Source organism: Schistocerca nitens, chromosome 10 (genome assembly GCF_023898315.1).
Source record: "Schistocerca nitens isolate TAMUIC-IGC-003100 chromosome 10, iqSchNite1.1, whole genome shotgun sequence".
Lineage (NCBI taxonomy): Eukaryota > Metazoa > Arthropoda > Insecta > Orthoptera > Acrididae > Schistocerca > Schistocerca nitens.
Window position 1 is genome coordinate 149,074,769 of NC_064623.1, and position 22,808 is coordinate 149,097,576.

A 22,808-nucleotide genomic window follows, 5' to 3' on the forward strand; every position below is an offset into this window, starting at 1 on the left:
GTGTGTGTGTGTTTTTTTCTTTCTTTTCTGGAGCAGGCTTTTTCTTCGGCCTGTCTGCAATTTAACATGTCATCTTTATGTTGAGTAGCAATCTAATCTTCTCACAGTTATTTCGATCCCAACATGGACTTCCTTTTATCTTTTTAGTAGCTTCTCATAAAGCTTCATGCAATATTTTGAAAATGTTGTTGTGTTTAGAAATTGTGTGGGAATCGTAAAAGGCATATACTTTTGCAGGACTGAAAATATTGCATGTATTGCTGTTTGTGTAAAATATACATTTTTTATTCTGAAGTACATTTTGTTCTTTACAGATTATTGTTTTTGATGATATTTGTGTCGGGGATGAAACAAAATGCGAAACTGTGCAAGAAGCGGATGGCATCAAGATGACCCGCCGGAGCTGCACGCAGTTGGCGAGGATCCTGCAGTACCTGGAGTGCCCCCAGTACCTCCGGAGGTTCTTCTTCCCGCTGCACAAAGACCTCGAGTACGCCGGGCTTGTGAACCCCCTCGATGCCCCTCACCACCTACGGAAGGATGAAGATTTTCCATTCAGGTCAGCGGCATTTAAAGAATAATTTTTAATGGTGTTTTTCAATGCAGCCTGCTGTCTCAGACACATTTATGTTCAAAGTGTTTCTTGAAGTTTTTGTGATTGATCGAATATTCCATCATCTTTTGGGTGTGAGTTGGGAATGTTATTAATTATTGGTCAGATATGTTGACTGACAACCTTGGGTTCATTCTTGAGGTGATTTGCATTTGACAGCAGCAATACACCCGCCTTCTGTAGCCCAATGAATTGGAAAAGGCCAAATCTTGTATTTCCTCTGGTCATTCCGTGGTTAATGGTAATGTTAAGACACTGGTCACAAACTCAGCCAACTGGGATTCTGTGGGCAAGGAAGCTGTGGAAATACAATCTACAATCTGCTCAACTGAGATGAGGGTTTCAAGCTTGACAAATTGTGGAAACCTCTCATTTCTCATCAGAACTCTCAAAGAAAATATTGTTCAAAGTGTTCATTGCCTCCCATTGCCACCCATAATAACGAACCACATGCTGTATTTCTTAAGCAATGTGGATTCACTGACTGTGCTTGCTTTTTTTTTTACTGTGAGATGTGTAAAGTTGTATGTTTGACTGACACTTGTGTTACCAACAGTATTAACTCTTACGTATGTGTGTTTGCTCCACAGTATTGTATAGAGTGATTTAAAAATGTTGCAAGTGACTCACGTGTAGAATGGCAATAAGACTGTCAACTGAAATATAGGAACAAGAATTAATAATATCCTGGATGCATGCCTGAAAGATAATGGAATATTGATGTACAAAATTGTTGATGTTTTTGTGGTCACTTGTTGACACATTACCTGTTTAGCTTCTGTCTCAGCATCTTTGGCTGATGTTTGTTTAACTATTTTCCTGATGTTTCGCCAGCAAGTTTTTAGGTTGCCACCAGCAGTGTAAGGTGAATCTTTGACAATGCTAGCCACTCGTGCTGGCAGCACATCAGGAAAACATGAGTGAACAGGCAGTAGTTAAACATTGACATAACTAATAAAAAAATTTATTTTTTATTTTGCTTATTTATTTATTTATTTTTAAGGAAAGCAAGAAAAACAAAATGTGTAACTGTTGAGCAGGAGAGAGAGAGAGAGAGAGAGAGATAACGAATGTATCTAGATTACCTTCCCATGGTGGTGACCTGTCTGGAAAACCTGAAGAATTGGCAGTTGTCATGGAAATTTAATTTATTGGAAAAGATGAGGAAATCTCTGGGAATTCTAGAGACTGTAGGTGGAGTTGAATTCCATATTGATGGGAATAAGTATAGGAGTCATTTGATTACAAATCATTCTGAGATTCCACTTCAGAAACAATTAATCATGGAGTCATGTAAGGAAAGGTGAAAAAAAGTGCTCTGCACCATTGAAAATTTTGTTATTTGATTGTTGCTGCCTCCAACACACTTGCTGACCTCAAGAATCTTCATAATTGTCCATAGGTTTTCAGAATGTAGGTCTGTTTCCCACTGCACAATTGGAAGCACAACAAAGTGTAACATATGTGTAAAATTTTGTCATGCATCTATAAATTCACCAGTCATAAAAAAGCAAAGGTTTATTTTGAATTTTACAAAAAATGTAAATCCAGATCTGTGTTTGAATTTGTGTATTTACATTAGCATTGAATATTCAGGCTTAAGACCATTTTTTGCTCATTTCAGTGCAGAGTAGTAGTTGGCCACCTTCCTCACAGTGTGCTTCAATTGGACGGTGAGCATATGTGAAGAGCATCTGATCTAAAATGCAATGCAGTATTGTCGAAGTCTGTTGATATGAAGTTCTAATGACGACTGGTCAATTTCATCTACATCTTGTTTTTAATTCTAGCACAACTTGGAATAAGTGATGTACATGGCAACTCAAAAGAGTGTTGGCTGTGAAATCTAGTGAAGTAAAACTTGCCCTCTCTCACAACAAAAATTGGTTCACAAAAATTGTAATTTCAACCTGAAAATGTTGGGGAGATGTCTTATCGAAAAAAATCGCTAGCCTCATTCCATGTGCATGTCAAGTATGTAATCTCTTCAGAAGGCGATATCAACGTTGGCATGTCACAAGATTCAGTGCTTGTATCAATCATCTATGCTGTTTTCTCAGGTGACCTAATAAAGGCAGACTGCATGCAGCTTGTGATGGTTGCAGATGGCACAACAGTCTTCAGACACACAGATGCCAGGTGCTTAGGCTGATGGCTTTGAGGTGCAGTGGATTGCATAACCACCTGGACTGTGAAGTGACAAAAGCCAAACCACTATCTGTGCCTGATATTAATAAAAAAAAAAAAACCCAGCCTTTCACAGGTGATGCACTTATTTGTAATGAAGTACTATCTGAAGAAAAACTACACACGCTTTCACCCAGATCTTAACATGTTATCAAAGTGATGCAAAGATTCACAACTCGTAAATATTAGTAATGTAAAACTGTTCATGTCAGACATTGTCGAAATGTTTCTTGTGACTACAATATCATTGTGTTACTATTGGAATCAGTCAACTCACACAAGTACTGGAGGGTAAAAATTTGTGTGAATGCGAGATGGAATGATCATGTAGCCTCACATATACATGGTTATGACAAATGATTGAAGCGATTTCACAGCTCTACAATAACTTTATTATTTGAGATATTTTCACAATGCTTTGCACACACATAAAAAAACTCAAAAAGTTTTTTAGGCATTCACACATGTTCGATATGTGCCCCTTTAGTGATTCGGCAGACATGAAGCCGATAATCAAGTTCCTCCCACACTTGGCGCAGCATGTCCCCATCAATGAGTTCGAAAGCATCGTCGATGCGAGCTCGCAGTTCTGGCACGTTTCTTGGTAGAGGAGGTTTAAACACTGAATCTTTCACATAACCCCACAGAAAGAAATCGCATGGGGTTAAGTTGGGAGAGCATGGAGGCCATGACATGAATTGCTGATCATTATCTCCACCACGACCGATCCATCGGTTCTCCAATCTCCTGTTTAAGAAATGCCGAACATCATGATGGAAGTGCGGTGAAGCACCATCCTGTTGAAAGATGAAGTCGGCGCTGTCGTCTCCAGTTGTGGCATGAGCCAATTTTCCAGCATGTCCAGATACACGTGTCCTGTAACGTTTTTTTCGCAGAAGAAAAAGGGGCCGTAAACTTTAAACCGTGAGATTGCACAAAACACGTTAACTTTTGGTGAATTGCGAATTTGCTGCACGAATGCGTGAGGATTCTCTACCGCCCAGATTCGCACATTGTGTCTGTTCACTTCACCATTAAGAAAAAATGTTGCTTCATCACTGAAAACAAGTTTCACACTGAATGCATCCTCTTCCATGAGCTGTTGCAACAGCGCCGAAAATTCAAAGCGTTTGACTTTGTCATCGGGTGTCAGGGCTTGTAGCAATTGTAAATGGTAAGGCTTCTGCTTTAGCCTTTTCCGTAAGATTTTCCAAACCGTCGGCTGTGGTACGTTTAGCTCCCTGCTTGCTTTATTCGTCGACTTCCACGGTCTACGCGTGAAACTTGCCTGCACACGTTCAACCGTATCTTCGCTCACTGCAGGCCGACCCGTTGATTTCCCCTTACAAGGCATCCAGAAGCTTTAAACTGCGCATACCATCGCCGAATGGAGTTAGCAGTTGGTGGATCTTTGTTGAACTTCGTCCTGAAGTGTCGTTGCACTGTTATGACTGATTGATGTGAGTGCATTTCAAGCACGACATACGCTTTCTCGGCTCCTGTCGCCATTTTGTCTCACTGCGCTCTCGAGCGCTCTGGCGGCAGAAACCTGAAGTGCGGCTTCAGCCGAACAAAACTTTGAGTTTTTCTACGTATCTGTAGTGTGTCGTGACCATATGTCAATGAATGGAGCTACAGTGAATTTATGAAATCGCTTCAATCATTTGTAATAGCCCTGTAGGTAAAGCAACTGGCAGATTAGGTTCCGTGGTAGAATACTGGTTAAATGCAGAGTACAGAGAAGTATGTGCTGTTCTAAAACTATTTTCATGAATAAAATTATGTCAACGATGTAATTGTTGTTACTATGACTGACATGCAGAAGTTCAAGTGATGTAAACACAGGGCTTCTGTAAATGATTTATTTATTTTTCAAAGTTATGCATTTTCCAAAGTATTTTTGTACAAATATTATTTATGCATGAGTAGAACCATAAACTCACCGAGTTTACATTGTGCCCAACAGTTGGTGTTAAAGAGAGCGGGGTCTTGACAAAATGACAGAATGAGAAAAGTGTTTTGATATGTTGAAATATGTAAGATGTTTATACATTACAACAGTGCAGCCTACATTGAGAAGGAATTGTGGAAAAGAACCGCTATGAAACAGAGAGCTGTGTGTTGATATCAACAATATAGGGACACTTGTTTATCATTGAACCAAGCGTGACAGGTGCAACTGTGACCTGAGTGTTTGTATGTAGTCAAAAAGAAAAAATAAATCAATGCTTGACACAAGCCACAAACTTGGAAACTGCAGCGAACTATGAGGAAGATTTTGCGGTGGCTGTTACATTTCAGACAGCACCATCTATGCTTGTACAACAGTTAAAAATGAAAGATTGTGGTCAGTACTTTCAATTTTGCATCGCAATGCAGAAAGCTTCTGAGGATCAACATGCCACCTCCAAGGTGATATTCGGCAAATCAACTGTCCATTTATCTGCAAAAGTTAATCGCCACAATGTGATTGTGTCGGGCACTGAACATCCTCGTGAAATTCTGGCATGTGAATGAGACTCGCCAGAGGTTAGTGTTTAGTGCACAGTGCACAGACAACGCTGTATGGGCTGTTTTTCTTCTGCCAGAAGACCATGATGAGTACCTCTTACATTTGTATGTCTCAGTTGTGATTGTGTCCAAAACTGACTGCTCATTCCCAGAATTTCAACTTCCAATAAGGTGAGACATCAATTTTAACACAGGATTTTGACATGCAAAAAGTGTAATCCTTGAGTAATTCAGTTGCTTCTTCATCTCTCTGCAGGGAAGGAGTGACGGTGAAGCGGCCAGGGAAACCTGGCAGGTGTGTGGTCAACGTCGGGCTGCAGCGAGACGTGATCGCCGACCGCGCACTCCTGCCTGGCCTCAGAGTTACCGTGCGCCTCCTGCCGCCGTCCCACAAGGAGGCGAAGCGGACGCGAGCTGCCATTGTATCCCCAGTGACACCGCGCGCTGAGACGGGCGTCTACTGGGGGTACACTGTCAGAGTGGCATCTTCCCTGAGTGCTGTGTTCACACAGTGCCCCTTTGAGGGTGGTTACGACCTCACCATTGGGACCTCTGACAAGGGTACACCAGCTTCTCAGCTGAAAAGGAAACAACTGTCTGGGTAAGCAGTTAGATACAAGAGCTGCCTTTTGAGAGCAGAACTGTGTGTCTCGAAGCGGAAAAATATATTTTAGAAGCAAATTGAGAACTTTTTGTTTTATTTGGTCTACTCTATTGCACGTGGAGTAGATGACTGCATTATACAATATATGTGAGGAAACTAATGAGACTGGCAACACGGTGAGTGATGTAGCAACACTTTGTTGTTCTGCTTATGCAGGCTAGTGTGTTCATCCCATCCAGATGCTCAGTCCAAGTTTCAGGTTCCTACAGCCAACACATGATTTTTGAGAGCTCCATCAGTGAAGTTGTTGTTGTTGTTGTTGTTGTTGTTGTGTGTTACAAAAATGGAACAGTGGAATTTATAGCAATGTTATGTCATCAAGTTTTGAGTCAAACTAGGGGAAACCGCGAGTGCGATCTTTGAAAAGTCAAAACAGGCCCATGGGGAACATTCCTTATCAAGTGCACTAGTTTTTCACTGGCATAAGCCATTTCTGGAAGGCTGAGAACACACTGAAGATGCAACTTGCTCAGGGAGACCTTGAACTTAAAAAACCAATGAAAACATTGAACAAGTGCATGCTCTTGAGAGATCAGACCGACGTTTAACAATAAGGAAGATGTTTGGCCTTGTAATCAAAGTTTTGCACTTGCGATAGGTTTGTGCTAAAAGGGTACTGAGAAACCTCACAACTGAGCAGAACAACAATCAAAGAAACGTGTGCATTGATCTTCTTGAGAGGATTGCCAAGAACCCCAAATGGTTCAGTTGTGTGATTGCAGGTGATGAATTCTGGATTTTTGAGTACAATCCTGAGACAAAGTAAGGAATGGCACACTGAGACGTCTTGACCGAAAAAAAAGCTCGAATAAGCAAATCAAAACGATGCCCATTTGCTTTTTGGGCAGTTGGGGTCTAGTGCATAAAGAATTTGTTCCTCCGAGACCAACTGTCCCCAAGTGTTTTACAAATTTGTCTTTGAAAGGCTCAGGAAAAGGATGAATTGAGTGAGATTGGGCATTACAGACAAGTGGATGCTGCACCATGTCACACAGTGACTTCAGTCACAGAATTTTTGACCTCAAAAGCATTTGTTTTGTTCCACAACCCCCTATTTACCTAATTTGAGTCATTGTGACTTTTTTCCTTTCCCGAAATTGAAAAATTTCTTAAAAGAACAGCATTTTGTGACTCTGGAGAACACTCAAAAGAATGTGACTGACCATGTTGAAGGCCTACCAGTGCTGCTACCAAGACTGGGAACGATGACTCTACACGTGTACAGCTGGTGAAGGGACTACTTTTAAGGGGACAATATTGTTGTTTGAAAAAAATAAGAAGTTTGTTGGATAAAAAATCAGTCTCATTACTTTTCTCACATGCCTTGTAAGCAACACACATTTCATATGTGTACTGCATAATGCCTACACCCTACCACCTCTCGGGAAGTAACCGATAATAGATAGATGCCTAGTGTCACCAGGAAGTGTCAGTGAATATTTTGATTCTAAAGTTGTTCCTTATGACTTCTGAGCAGTTGATGCAAAGACTCTGTAAAAGCCTAAATAAGTGGAAGCTACTGCTGTGTTTCACTTCTGAATCTCCCCCTGTTGGATGACGTGACAATGAAGCTGTGGACTCTATGGGTCTCCATCTTATAGGCAGTCAACCTCATTTCATCTTATAGATGGCCAGTGTCGTTGCCATTTTACTAACCAAGGTGGTGCAGTGGTTTGCACACTGGGCTCACATTCGGGAGGATGAAAGTTAAAATCCTTATTCAAACATCCTGATTCAGGTTTTCTGTCATTTCCCTAAATTGCTCCAGGCAAATTTCTGGGTGGTTCCTTTGGATGGGTACAGCTAATTTCCCTCCCCAGCCTTGAAGCAATCTGAGCTTATGCTCGATCTCTAATAACCCTGTTGTTGACGGAACATTAAATCCTAATCCTCTCTTCTTCATTCCTATTTTCCTTCTGGGATCCACCTGTATACCTCCTGTGGTCAGCTATTGTCGTACATTCATTCTAAATGCCACACCATAATATCTTCCATTATCTTGTCTTCTACTTCCATCATTTTTCTGATTGCTTCATTTCTGATGATGTGGTTAGTTAAATCCTAAGACTCCAACATTCTGTGTCTTCAGTAATCCATTTCCATGGATACTATCTAATTTTTCTGTGTTTCTCATTTTCCAAACTTCTGACCCACATTGCTATATCTTTTCTACTATTGTTTTACATGTAATCTTCTTAGTGAGTATAATTGTCAAATGACACATTTTCCCTTACTGGTCTTATTGGGTCAATCCGTATGAAGTGGTCCAGTGATGGTTGCTTGACCATGTTTAAATATTTTAATTTTTTTATATATGATTGCCCTATATTTTAGAAGTTCAAAACAGTTTTCTAAAATAATTTATCTTACACCTTTACTGGATGGCGGCCATTTTTATTTGTAGGCGTGTGACAATTTTTCAGTCTGTAGACATAATGAAAATTTTAATATCTCTGCACTGGGTTAAGTTACAACATTGCAGTTGACATGATCGTTTTTGGAAAAGTGTCCTCTACAACATAGTCTATTACACAAAATACCCTAAATTCAAAAATAACTAGTCAAAATAACCTCCAAAGTTTGGTATCCAAATTTTCAAAAATCCACTTTTTAGGCCGAGAAAAATTACAAACAAGGAGTGATTTATGAGAGTCTATTTTTCTCCTATAGTTAGATATCGTACACTACTAGCCTCTTGTAGAGCAAGAACACTTTCAGATGTTTCCTTAATTTTTTATGAATTTTTGAAATTTGAAAATTTTCATTTTTTGTAGAGTTTGGGGCTAGTTATCTCGGATGGGACTGAATGTAAAAATATGATTTTTTGCACAGTTTGTACATCTATATGATAGCAACAACTGTAAAAATTTCAACATAGATGTCTGACTGTGAACAAAGATATGAATTTTTGAAAATGCGGAGATAATTCACATTACTCTACAACTGATCTTATGGCTGTTGCCCATTTAAATGGTTTATTGTTTCATTGTAATAAAATTTAATTGTGACATATATTTAGTTAACACTATCACCCAATATTCATTTAGTTTACTTATTTTTAATAACGCAATATTAAACAATAGGAGCTTTCGCTTTTGTTCTATGGTAATAAAAATGCCCATTTACGTTTAGGTTTATTGTCAATAAAGAAGTACGTTATTGCTGGGTGTGGCATTGTAGAAGTACATTATTGCTGCGTGTGGGATTATTGTAGTCAGTCTGTTCTGAAACCTCTGTTAGAGTGGATGTGCATACTTCATTGAGAGTGTAGAATGTGTTATGTGCTTTGTTCTGTGTGTAATGTGTAATTAAATTTGAGAGATTAAATGGAGTGCAGTAACATGGGTGAACAGTGCTCTGTTGGACAGATAGCAAGTGAAGTGTGTCAGAAAACAGTTTATTGTTCAGTTTCAAAAAACTTGAAAAATGTCAATGACTTTGATGAAGTTAGACAAACTTTGTTTGAATTTCGAGTAAGTTCTTCTGTAACATCAGTGTGTGAGTATCATGAGAAGAAATATATTCTGAAGTACAACCACATTTTTGGAAGAAAGTGCTGTGATCCACTTAAAGTTCACAAGAAGGCTATTACTAAAGGTTTGAGGGAAATAAAACTTGAACATTTGTCCTTGTTATGTGAGAGTGAAACAGCTTCCCAAGTGAAACGCAATGTGATTCCTGGAAATACCCTGTGCCCAAATTGTTACTCAAAAATATTTGTTTGGAATCCAGAACCAGAATCATGTAACCTTGTTAATGACATTTATATTCCTAATGAGGAAGCTGTTAGCATATTGGATTTTGCTTGTTCTAAGTTAGACATATATCCGGCTTCGAAAATAATAAAATTAAGTAGCAGAAAAAGAAAAGTAGCTAGGCCTATTGAAAATACGGTACAACAAATTTCAGACAAAATTAGGAAAGACTTGGAATCATGCTTTATTAATAAAGATACCAACATTATTTCTAAAGAAGAAGAAAACCTACCACCAGCATCATCTGACACTGAATATTTGAGATTAATAGAGAAATTAAAAATTAAATGTTCAGTGACATCTAAAGAGGAAAAAGTTAAAATTTTAAGTTTGCTCCCTGACTTGTGGGCAAGAGAAAAAATAGTTCATGAATTCAACGCTTCTCATCGTTTGATTAAACTAGCCTGAAAATTAGTGAAAGAGCAAGGCATTCTTCCAACTTTAGGAAAGAAGAAAGGAGTAGGTATAAGTGAAGAAACAATTAAAAAGATCCAGCAGTTTTGTGATCATGAAAACAATAGAATGTACCCAGGTTGCAAAGATAGAAGAAGAGTTGTTATAAATGAAGCTAAAGTAACGCAGCAGAAACAACTAGTGCTGTCAAATTTAAATGAACTTCATCTTGTCACCTGATGCTCCAGGTGACAAGATGAAGTTTAGCTGGTCCGTCTCAACCTTTTAGGGTAATTCCCTTTACATTTATTTATGGTTGCAATCCAGAGGCGACGTCATCCTTGTCCATTTATGGTATGCACATGGGCATATTAGTAGCTATCTGTTATTTCTTTTGTTATTTCTTTTTAATTCTTCCTTGTGAAGAACATGCCATTTTCCCATGTCAAGTGTCCATAAAAAAAATTTCCAAGGTGTCTTCTCAGGTCAGGCATGTTTTATCATATCTATTTTAACAGTAGCCTTTGTAACTTACCAAACGAAAGCGTTGGCATGTTGATACACACACAAACAAACACAAACACACACACAAAATTCAAGCTTTTGCAACCAACGGTTGCTTCGTCAGGAAAGAGGGAAGGAGAGGGAAAGACGAAAGGATGTGGGTTTATAGCCTTTGATATAAGACGCAATGATTCTCTTTTGTAGCACATAATGAAATTGACCTCTGTCGGTCGATAGCGTATAAGGGCGATGAAAGGGCGTTGCACGTCCGTCCCAGTTACACGTAAAACACAATTTGGCCTATACTGGTCTATTGCTATTACATGGCGATGAAGTGGCGTTGTTCATCCACTCGTGCGTTATTTTTGGTAATAAGATACAAAATTAATCTTGATAATATTCTTCATTCAGTGCATGTCAGCAGTAAGAAGTATATCTACATCAACTGATTAAAACACCTACTCGACCATATGTGTACAGGTTATCCAAAATTATTGCATTTTAGCATTTACATACTACAGTTTCGCTGTTTTATGTCATATTAATTAATAACGATGGTTGCGTTATGCAGCATTCATTGTGAAAGGCTGATATATTTTAATAGTGTAAGTTGGAGTAGTGTGTTCGCACTCATATAAATCCATGCATAGTTTGTTACATTTTAGTCAAAACCTGGTGCAGAGGCTTTATATTTCAGGGTTTCAACCATTCTATAAGTTATTTGTTTCAACATATAACTACGTTGGTTTTTTTATCTTTGACAGTCTTGGTCTCAGTTAGACATGCTCAATGTTCCCCACCATGTTGATATGCAGTAGGTCATCTAGGTCTACTTAGTTTCACGTGAGCTCCCGAGGTCCATCGCACGGCGTCCATGGAGACGAGGTGCTCCCCGGAGCTTAAGTCAAGTCTTAATGGTGACTTAGTACCTATGTACTGCATTTTTAAAATGTGACTATTCCTATTCAGGCTGTTTTGTTTTATTTCTAGACCATGCCATCATAGACATATTACAGAATCAGATTTATCTTCTGAGGAAGGCTCAATTACTTGGGCTGAAACCTAGGTAAAGGTTGGTTTCATTACCGCAATCGAGGCTGATAGTTTCTTATATACTCTGAACTATGGCTAGATGTTTCCATGAGTGCATCTCACAAGAAACTCTGAGCAATTTTTTGCAATAAAATGTGAACATCAGTTGTTTTTTTGGCACTGATTTCTTTGACCCCATGGAGGCCACGTGTGCTCCATGCCCATCACTCGCCACCTTGTGCAGAAAATGACTGCACCCAGCAGATAGCAGCACCAGGCTGTGGTCCTCATCACTGATAGCACAGGGCTGGTATAACTCCGATCTGCACAAACCATCAAAACTTCCCAAATGTGGCGTGCTTCCCATGTACTAATACTTTAACCCATGAATATCTTTCAAAGGACAGTGGAAATTGAGGACATGGAACATCTCATTCTACAAATAACATGCTACACCTCCTAGTCAGCCGTTAAAAAAGCAGGCTGATAAGTTTGGAGCACTGTTTATGGTGTAGAACTGACACCACATGGTAATGTATCCCTCCACTGCAGACATTATATCGTGGCAGTGTGTGTACCAGGTGGTTATATGGAAATAACACAGGCTGCTTGATGAGGAGATGTGACAGAATGACAGAGGAGCCGTTGTATCTGGATTTGCCCTTGAATAGCGTTGCCCAATTTGTTGCTGTATCAAGGTGGAATAGCCAATATGTCTACAAGGAATGGTGTATCTCTCACCGCCATGTAATATGGTGTAAAACAGCCATAAAAGGATCCTAACTGATGTGGACTAGAGAGAAGTGCCACAGTTTGTAAACTATAATCACTTTCAAAGCTGACAGGAATTGCTGTTGTTTGTGAATGCAGGCCCATCTCAATTTGACCAGTCTCCGAGAAAACATTGTAAAAGAGAACTGTTGTTGTTGTGGTCTTCTGTCCAAAGATGGTTTGATGCAGCTCTCCATGCTGCTCTAGCCTGTGCTAGCCTCTTCATCTCTGAATAGCTACTGCAACTTACAACCTTCTGAAGTTGCCTTACTGTGTTTACCTCTTGATCTCCCTTTACAATTTGTATCCCCCACCCTTCCCTCCAGTACGAAGTTGGTGATTCCTTGATGTCTCAAAGTGTTTCATATCAGCCAATCACTTCTAGTCAGGTTGTGCCAAAAATTTATTTTTTCCCTAATTCTAGTCTGTACCTCCTTGTTAGTCATGTGATCTACCATCTTCCCTAATTCTAGTCTGTACCTCCTTGTTAGTCATGTGATCTACCATCTAAACTTCAGCAGTTTTCTGTAGCACCATATTTCAAAAGCCTCTTTCTCTTCTTGTCCAAACAGTTTATTGTCCATGTTTCAGTTCCATACATGGCAACACTCCAGACAAATAGCTTCAGAAAAACTTCCTAACACTTAAGTCCATATTCAGTATCAACAAATTTCTTTTCTTCAGAAAAGCTTTACTGGCCATTGCCAATTTCCATTTTATGTCATCTCTAATTTGGCCATCATCAGTTATTTTGCTGCCTAAATAACAAATCTCATTTACTATTTTCAGTGCCTCATTTCCTAATCTAATTCCCGCAGCCTAATCTGATTTAATTTGACTACATTCCATTTTGCTTTAGTTAATGTTCATCTTATATCCTCCTTTCAAGGCACTCCATTCCACTCAACAACTCTTCCAAGTCCTTTGCTTTCTTTAACAAAATTACAATGTCACTGGCAAACCACAAAGTTTGTATTTCTTCTCCCATAACATTAATTTCTACTCCAAAATATTTTTTGATTTCCTTTACTCCTTGCTTGGTGTACAGACTAAATAACATTGGGGAAAGGCTACAACCCTGTCTTACTCCGTTGTTAGCCACTGCGCTTCCCGTTCATGCCCCTCAACTCTTATAACTACTGTCTGGTTTCTATAAAAGTTGCAAAATAACCTGAGAGGACAGACGTGTTGAACACTCAGCTGTGCTGGATCATACAGCTGTGCCGCATACCTTAGCACAGACAGCGCGACAATGTCTCTCAGCACAGGAAAAAGAGCTGAGCTAAGAGTGGTGTGCCTGATGACAACATTGGACACAGGAGGGCTGCATATAGCCTTTTCAGAGTAAGCCCAGTTCTATATATAGCATATCAATGATCAATGGTCATGCCCTCTTGTGGAGGCACTGAGGTAAACAAACATTGTTCTGCATTTCGGCCCCCAAGGGCCAATCAGGACCGAGTGATTGCCATTTCATCTCCTGCCATTCACGTTATTTGTACACAGTACAGAGGAACGTGAGGTCAGCAAACCACTCTTCAAGCCATTGTCGGCTTTCTCGACCTCGAAGCCTCTACTGCTCGGTCAAGTAGCTCCTCAGTTGGCATCACGATGCTGAGTGCAGCACATTCCAGTCCTTCCAACGAGGGAAAATCCTGGCAGTACCGAAAAGAGAACCTGGCTCAGCAGCCAGATGTGCTGACCACTGAGCTATGGAGGTGGACGGGATGAAAGTTCCCAGATTGCATTTGTCACAGTCATATGGACCCAGCATTTGCTACAGTGTGGTGCTGTTGGCAGGTTGCATACACTTCAGGAAATCTGGAAAAAATGCAGGAATTTTATCCATCCGAGGAAAGACGGGGAATTTTTTAGAATTCCGAGAATTTTTCATTGTTTTACTTTTCAGTTAAATTTTTGTAATTTTGACTAATAAAAAGATACTCTAGCAAAGAATTTTACATTAGCGTGCTACTGCAGAATAATAGTGTTGCAATAAAACATAAACGAGAGAATAACGCCAGAATAAAACTACAGCTGCAAAGAAAATGCGCCACTTAAACAACGAAACACAGTGTTCACTCAACAGTCTGCTGACAGCAAAATGTGACAAAAGCCTTAAGACGAAGACTGTGCAATACTTTGTAACAACATACTGTTTTCAGTGAGCGTGACGTTACAGCTGTTTACATTTCTAACAGGTTGTGAGAAAATATTGCAAATGCTGGGTTGAGAAGTATTACTTTCTTTGAAAGTTTTCTGTTATGCAGCATGAATTATGTTATGTGTGAGAATATGCTATGAGTTTCTTAAATTGCAGAGCATTTGACTCTCTTTCAAAACATAACTCTTTGAGGATGAGCCACTTGGAAAAATTTTAGGCCCAGAAGACCAGCCGTTTATGCCATTATTTAAAATTGTGCTGACACATTTTTATTTGATATATCTGAAAGGGTAATGCACCAAAGAAGACCAGTATTATATGTGAAACCTTGGCTTTTCGTGTAGCTGTACTGTATGAATATTAATTTAAACCATTACCTTCTATTTGTGTGTTTGCATTTCTTAACAGCAACGTTGCTATTGGCTGACTGTATCACCTGTCCTGTGCTCTGAATATCTGCAGTCACTTGCTGATGAGATCACATGATGTGAGCCATGATTGGCTGACAGAAGAATATTGCACAGTGCATTCTCAATTTCAGTGTTTTGAAATCTACCATGCTATATTTGGTGGAATTCAGATTTACACTTTTGTAATATGAAAATATGCAGCATACATGTTGTCGTGGATCACAGATCTTCTCAGAAAGCACCTTGTTTGGATTATTTCCTAATTTGTCTGGAAGTTCTGTGCTGATGTACAAAAACTTTACCATTCAAAGGATTGATAAGTTTTACAGCTCATTGTCAATTAACACAGAAAAAGTGTATTTTCAACAGGGGAAAAGTGTTATTTTTATCCAGGAAGAATTCGTTCCCTTACTGCTCCCCCCCCCCTCCTCCCCCCTCCCCTGCATAACCATCCTATATTGGGCACACAACACAGACACCTCTCGTTCTCTTAGTCTAGATAGCAGGTCTCACTTTTCAGACTTGTTAAGGCAGGTGGCTGTGTCATATCTTCATGGTTTCTGTGACGTTATATTTCAGCAGGGTAACATGACACGGCACACTGTGTATGCTGTGCTGGCCTACCTTGAACAGAGGATGTTCCACCGTTGCCCTGGCCAGCATTCTGTACAGATCTGTCACCCACTGAAAACTTCTGGTCATGGATTGACGAGAGTTTTCTCACCACCACTTCCTCGCCGCTATGATCGGTAACCTTTGGCATAGTATTCAAGCAGCATAGAATGATGTAACCCGATATCTGTCATCCGAACTCAGTTCAGCTTGGTGCCTATCTGGGTTAGTGCTGTTGTTACTGTTAGAAGTAGCAGATCTGTCTACTAACTTTGGCATCCTTTATACCGCTAAATCACCTACAAATTTAACCATTTTATCCTCATGCTATTATATGTATTTACAGTAAATAAAATTTCATTGCAATTTTGACGACCATTAATGTATATAACAGTAATTTTCTCCCTTCCTTTTAATTGATCTTTTCTTTAGATGTTTTACTCTGATGAGTTATGTGCCTACTTTACAGGTACCGCCATGCACTTATAGTATTTGGTGGTCTCCAGGGGTTGGAGGCTGCTCTGGAAAATGACGAACAGTTGAATGTCGAGCAGCCCAGCCTCTTGTTTGACCACTATGTGAACACCTGCCCTTCCCAGGGAACCCGCACGTTACGCACAGAGGAGGCATTGCTGATCTCACTGGCAGTGCTGCAGAAGAAACTGAAAACAAAGGCAGTGCCTGTGCAGAGTCAAGCTGTTGCAGCGGAAGAGGAAACAAATGAGGAGGTGGTACACTTGCTATTTTAAACTCAAATGGAAATACGGAGCTAATTCTCACCTAAGGAATGAAAATCTAGACTGCAAGTAGAAAGTATTGAAAACATATTATTGTAAAATTTGATGAAGAGTATATTCCAATTATCCAGTCATCATAATGACTGACTCGTGTAGCTAATACAGTTTTCCATTTTCTTGAAATTTTGTTCAGTTTGGACATCCATGTCAGCGACAAAAGCTTATTGTGCACTTCGGAATGTAATATTTTCTCCTGGATGAGATTCATAAATTATGACACGCTGGTAGACCATAGTAATCTGCTGTTAAAATATATTAATTAAATGAGCAGTTTAAGTCAATGAGCATTGTCTGGCCACACTTGACCAGACAGCATACATTTGTAAAGGAGTGGCAGAAGTATCATTTGTGTCATCCAGTTGTGATTTGCAGAGTACCGTACAGTGCTCAGTTTGCTTATTTCTGACATTTGACAGCTGAAACAGCAATGCAACACGCATACTCACATTGCACTGTGCCCTATTACACGGGCCCATTGAGAATTTTCAAAAGTCATGTGAATGTAAAAAGTCTTCCCTAAAGCATTCACAAACTCATTACATATCATGAGGTCAGAGGAAGGCATACCTCGTCTACACCTACATACTTATTAGGCAAGCCGCCACACCCCAGTGTATCTTGTCTTAGCAGCCCTTAAACAACATACATGTTGCTGACAGCAGGACAGTTCTACAGTGAGTAATAAATGTCGTACATACATCAGCTGGTGTGACGACTGTTTTGTGTACAACGTACATTCATTTTGTCGTTCAAAAATTCAACTACCATCTAGAATAGATGGCCTGATTGTGGTGCGGTGTGTTGTATAACCGAAACCAGTAAATTGGAGGTGAACTTACAGCTTATTGCAAAAAAAGAAATCTTGCGATCAGGTCCTGAAAACCACGGGATAGTCAGCTGACCGCCATGTCATCCTCAGTCATTCATCCTCAGATGTGGTATGGAGGTGAAATGTTTCAGGTTGGCTTGGGCTGCATGGTGGTTTGTTATACTTGGCCTCATGCACCAAACTCTTAAAGAAGTTGCCACCTGACCACTCTGTGTATATACAATGAATGTTGTTTATTGTGTGCTCGGTCATTGTTAAGTATTATTAATCAGGGTCCAGCTAGTCTGTGCCCTGAATCAATGTGCCTCCTTCTTCCAACTTTGCTCAGACTTCGCCTCCTTACAGGCTGCTGATAAAGCTGCTGGGAATTAACTTCACATTCTCATTCACTCCACCACATAATTAAGAAGTGAGATTCAGTTCACCTTCCTATATTATCTTCAAAATTACAACTCAGTACATGATAAATTAGGGCAGCTACCAACTCGTATACTGCCTCTCTGGACTATTTACACAACTGATCTGATATTCAACTTGATAATTGACAGTTACAATACACTTACTATCTTTGACATGCCGTGTTTTTAGATTTCATGGAGTTCTTTCTTCTGCACCGCTCGGTCCATGGAACTCCTGTCTCCACCTCAGCAGGTAGGGTCACTTGACTGCTACCCATTTCCGTACAGTCACTGGATCATTAGCTCTGGTATCAGCACCTACAATTCAAAACACCTCCCAACAGGGGAGTGCTCACCACTTATCGACTATCGCCGTCATGAACATCTTTTCTCTGGCATATTTATTTAAGGATGTGATACCTCTTATTCAAGGAATGGGATGTATTACTACATATCCCTCCACTAAGAGAAAAATAGTGTGACAACACATTGAACTTTAATTATTATGTGAGTGTTACATAAATGGACACTAAAGCTTTGCTATGACGTTCAGAATTTTTTATCAGTGCAGTAAGTGTGGCTGTGTGTTTGGTTTTACCATTAACACATATTTCATTATACCTCACCACAAAAATCTCTCTTTCTTGGAGAAGGTAAATGTTATCTATAATTCTAGGACCAAACTTCAGAGTACTCTGAGATTATATGGTCTTTGGAAACAGGTAAATTACTTAACGTTAATAATTTTTATTTAATCAGTCTGGAGGTAATGCTCTCTTATACTTGAGCAAATAATAATACTCATAAATATTTCTTAACATTGGCCTTCCACTGATCAAGTACGCTTTCCTCTAACTTCTTACCATGGCTAACGTGATGTGCCTCTCTTGCCATAAAGTGGTTGGGGTTCTCTCTTTCTTGGGTGCACCCGAACCTGGTATAAGTCCCCTTCTCTGGGGCAGCTTACCCATCAACCCCGACAAAGTGGTTGGGGTCTTTCCTTCCTTGGGTCCACCTGAACCTGGTGTAAGTTTCCATCTCTGGAGTAACTTAGCCATAAACTCCCATAATATGCATCACATAGCTTCTTTACTATTATTTTGAGTACTTCAGCACGCCTCCCTAATGTTTTCCTTTTTCACATCTCTAAATCCCTCGCCAAACTCCTATAGCCTCCTGATTTTCTCCAGACAGTCCTCCTGCCCGATTGTTTTTCCTATTGCTGCTGTCCTCCAAAACCCTTTTCCTTCTGCATGTTAGCTTGTCACTCTTGGCTTATTATGACACTTGGCCCCTTTATTCCTTGAAAATGTGACAAGATTACACAGTAAGGCTATAGGTCTGAGGTCCTCAGTATATAATAACAAGATGCACGTTTAACAGGTGTTTGTTGCAAAAGTTTCCAGACAGATTTTTGCAGGCTAGCAGTAATTTGCTTCAAAATATTACTGGAGTTGTAACAGAAGGCTTGTGGTTAGGCTTATAATTAGGGATCTTGTCAGTTGGATCATGATGTTGTCATTATCAACTTCTGAACACTACTTTTTGTGAAAACACTGGAGTTTGGCAATCCTACGGGGCAGGGGGCTGCCTTTGCCCAGAGCAGCAGGTTTGTGTGGGTGGCAAAAGCTTAAATTTTAAAATGGTTCCAAAAGAGTGAGTTGAACAAGACAATAAAAGTTTGGTAAGAATTGTGAGAATAATTGGAAATACAAATCATTCATAATATCTAGTGTATTACTGGAAATTATGTAGATATTATGAACGAAACTGTGAAACAGATGACAAATGAAGCACAAGTTGGTCACCTTGGGTGCATCAAAATAGCAAAGCTTGCTAGTGACATATTGCCACCTCGATTTCTACCACACACCTACACAACACTTGAAATGTACCTATTTCAGCTTAAAAGCTCCCACAGAAGTGAAACATATTACAATAAAGAAAGAAAGATAAATGTCAGCATATGATGGCCACAGTAGCTGGAGTAGCAGTCATATGTGTATGGTTTTTTTTAAAAAAAAGGCTTTAGCTAAAAGCTTTTCTGTAACTGTCTTTTCATTGTGCCTGTCCCTGTCTGCAACTTAATGTGTTGTATCTATTGTCAGTAGCAATCTGTTCTTTTCATCATATTATAGATTGTTCCATTTGATACTTGTTATTTGCAGGTGTTTGTAAAAGTTAGTTGACTCACTGAGATTGTAGTCAGAGGATACTACATTTTTTGTTTTGTGAAGTGCATATTTTTCCATTTCTGGTTGTTTAAAGCAAGTTATCAATCTTTGTGCCCCTTTAAAAATTTATCAGAGTCTGACAATATTTGTGCTGCTTTTTTACATAATCATACTTTTGTTAGTAAAAATTGTCTTGGCACATAGTCAGTACTTTTTGGGTGCTAAACATACTGTGTGTTCTTTGATGTATGGGTTTCACTATACACGGTGTTACAAAAAGGTACGGCCAAACTTTCAGGAAACATTCCTCACACACAAAGAAAGAAAATATGTTATGTGGACATGTGTCCGGAAACGCTTATTTTCCATGTTAGAGCTCATTTGATTACGTCTCTTCAAATCACATTAATCATGGACTGGAAACACACAGCAACAGAATGTACCAGCGTGACTTCAGAAACTTTGTTCAAAATGTCCTCCGTTAGCGAGGATACATGCATCCACCCTCCGTCGCATGGAATCCCTGATGCGCTGATGCAGCCCTGGAGAATGGAGTATTGTATCACAGCCGTCCACAATACGAGCACGAAGAGTCTCTACATTTGGTACTGGGGTTGCGTAGACAGGAGCTTTCAAATGCCCCCATAAACGAAAGTCAAGAGGGTTGAGGTCAGGAGAGTGTGGAGGCCATGGAATTGGTCCGCCTCTACCAATCCATCGGTCACCGAATCTGTTGTTGAGAAGGGTATGAACACTTCGATTTAAATGTGCAGGAGCTCCATCGTGCATGAACCACATGTTCTGTTGTAGTTGTAAAGGCACATGTTCTAGCAGCACAGGTAGAGTATCTCGTATGAAATCATGATAACGTGCTCCATTGAGCGTAGGTGGAAGAACATGGGGCCCAATCAAGACATCACCAACAATGCCTGCCTAAACGTTCACAGAAAATCTGTGTTGATGGCGTGATTGCACAATTGCGTGCGGATTCTTGTCAGCCCACACATGTTGATTGTGAAAATTTACAATTTGATCACGTTGGAATGAAGCCTCATCCGTAAAGAGTACATTTGCACTGAAATGAGGATTGACACATTGTTGGATGAACCATTCGCAGAAGTGTACTCGTGGAGGCCAATGAGCTGCTGATAGTGCCTGCACACGCTGTACATGGTACGGAAACAACTGGTTCTCCCGTAGCACTCTCCATACAGTGACGTGGTCAACGTTACCTTGTACAGCAGCAACTTCTCTGACGCTGACATTAGGGTTATCGTCAACTGCACGAAGAATTGCCTCGTCCATTGCAGATGTCATCGTCGTTCTAGGTCTTCCCCAGTCGCGAGTCATAGGCTGGAATGTTCCGTGCTCCCTAAGACGCCGATCGATTGCTTTGAACGTCTTCCTGTCGGGACACCTTTGTTCTGGAAATCTGTCTCGATACAAACGTACCGCGCCACGGCTATTGCGCAGTGCTAATTCATACATCAAATGGGCATCTGCCAACTCCGCATTTGTAAACATTGCACTGACTGCAAAACCACGTTCGTGATGAACACTAACCTGTTGATGCTACGTACTGATGTGCTTGATGCTAGTACTGTAGAGCAATGAGTCGCATGTCAACACAAGCACCGAAGTCAACATTACCTTCCTTCAATTGGGCCAACTGGCGGTGAATCGAGGAAGTACAGTACATACTGACGAAACTAAAATGAGCTCTAACATGGAAATTAAGCATTTCTGGACACATGTCCACATAACATCTTTTCTTTATTTGTGTGTGAGGAATGTTTCCTGAAAGTTTGGCCGTACCTCTTTGTAATACCCTGTATAACGTGAGAAAAATTGATTTTGGAATCCATCCTGGTTGGCATGGAAGTCATTCTCCTCAAAATACACGTTACACCTCCTCCTCATCCATTGTGCATCTACCTTACACTGATTCAGTGCTGTGCCATTCAGAATCTTTTTCTTGTATTTGCTTCACATCTACAACACATATTTGATCTAAATTGTTAGTAATTTTCACCACAACAATCTAATTTAATTTATTTATTCTTCTGGTTCTACTATTTCATGTTGTGTAGTGGCCACGATGCTGATGACACACCAAATAAACAAAGAATTTATATTTCAGTGCACTTATGTTTAATCAGCTGCACTACGTCGTGAAAGATGAAATCAAGTACCAAGCTGTGTGGCTTGGAAACTAGCGCCCCCCGCCCTCGCCTCCCAACTAAGCCTGAAACATTGAATTCGTCACATACAATTAAGAATGAATGAGAGAGATGCTGCCTAATGATAGCGCACAGCATTAGAATGTGGCGGATTACCTTATTGGCAGCACGGAGGCACCGGTGGTCCAGATGTGAGGCACCGGTGGTCCGGATGTGATCATATTAGACTTGACATCATAATTCCAGGTGATCTGATTGTCACAACTAGCAGCAATGAGATCATTAATTCGACAATCTGTTATTGATCTTTTGGTGTCTGTAACACTCAGTTAAACTGTTTCAATATGGCACCTGAACAGTTGGAGCACAAGCTCTGAAGACTGTACCAACCACTGAAGACTCATCTCGACAGCAGAACAACTTGGGTCCCAGTGAGGCATAGCTCTAGGTGTAAAGGGTATTTAAAACATTAGTTTTCAAAGAAAACGGCCAACTAAGGGGTCATATGCTTCATTGACATTTGCCTGGTTTTTGGCAGGCTGCTCACAGTAAGTTATGTTAGGTTACCAGACATGGACTTCTTCTAATAGACAGAATTGCGTTCTGGCACCTTCTTGATGAATTTGTGCAGAAAGGACCATTCAGCTGTTGAAAACGGAAAAATCCATCTTCGTGAAAATTATTAACTTTTGAATTAATTGTAATTATGACCAGCAAGAATTGTGTACATTATATCTATACTGGGGCATCATTACTGGTATCCTTTAAACTCCCTTGCAACACACATGAAATCATAAACCACATTAAAATCAAA

The 22,808-nt window shown here is 39.9% G+C and overlaps 1 protein-coding gene across 2 annotated transcripts in view; it reads left to right on the forward strand.

Annotated features, from left to right (window-relative positions):
- LOC126210253 (putative methyltransferase C9orf114) overlaps positions 1 to 22,808 on the forward strand; it is a 50,641-nt gene that overhangs the window by 22,928 nt on the left and 4,905 nt on the right. The window contains exons 2-4 of one of the 2 annotated variants that reach the window (XM_049939443.1): positions 315 to 559; positions 5,568 to 5,912; positions 16,086 to 16,347. In XM_049939443.1, coding sequence (XP_049795400.1) covers positions 315 to 559; positions 5,568 to 5,912; positions 16,086 to 16,347 — 852 coding nt within the window. The remainder of the gene's footprint in view (positions 1 to 314; positions 560 to 5,567; positions 5,913 to 16,085; positions 16,348 to 22,808) is intronic. The other variant, XM_049939444.1, reaches the window with a different exon arrangement.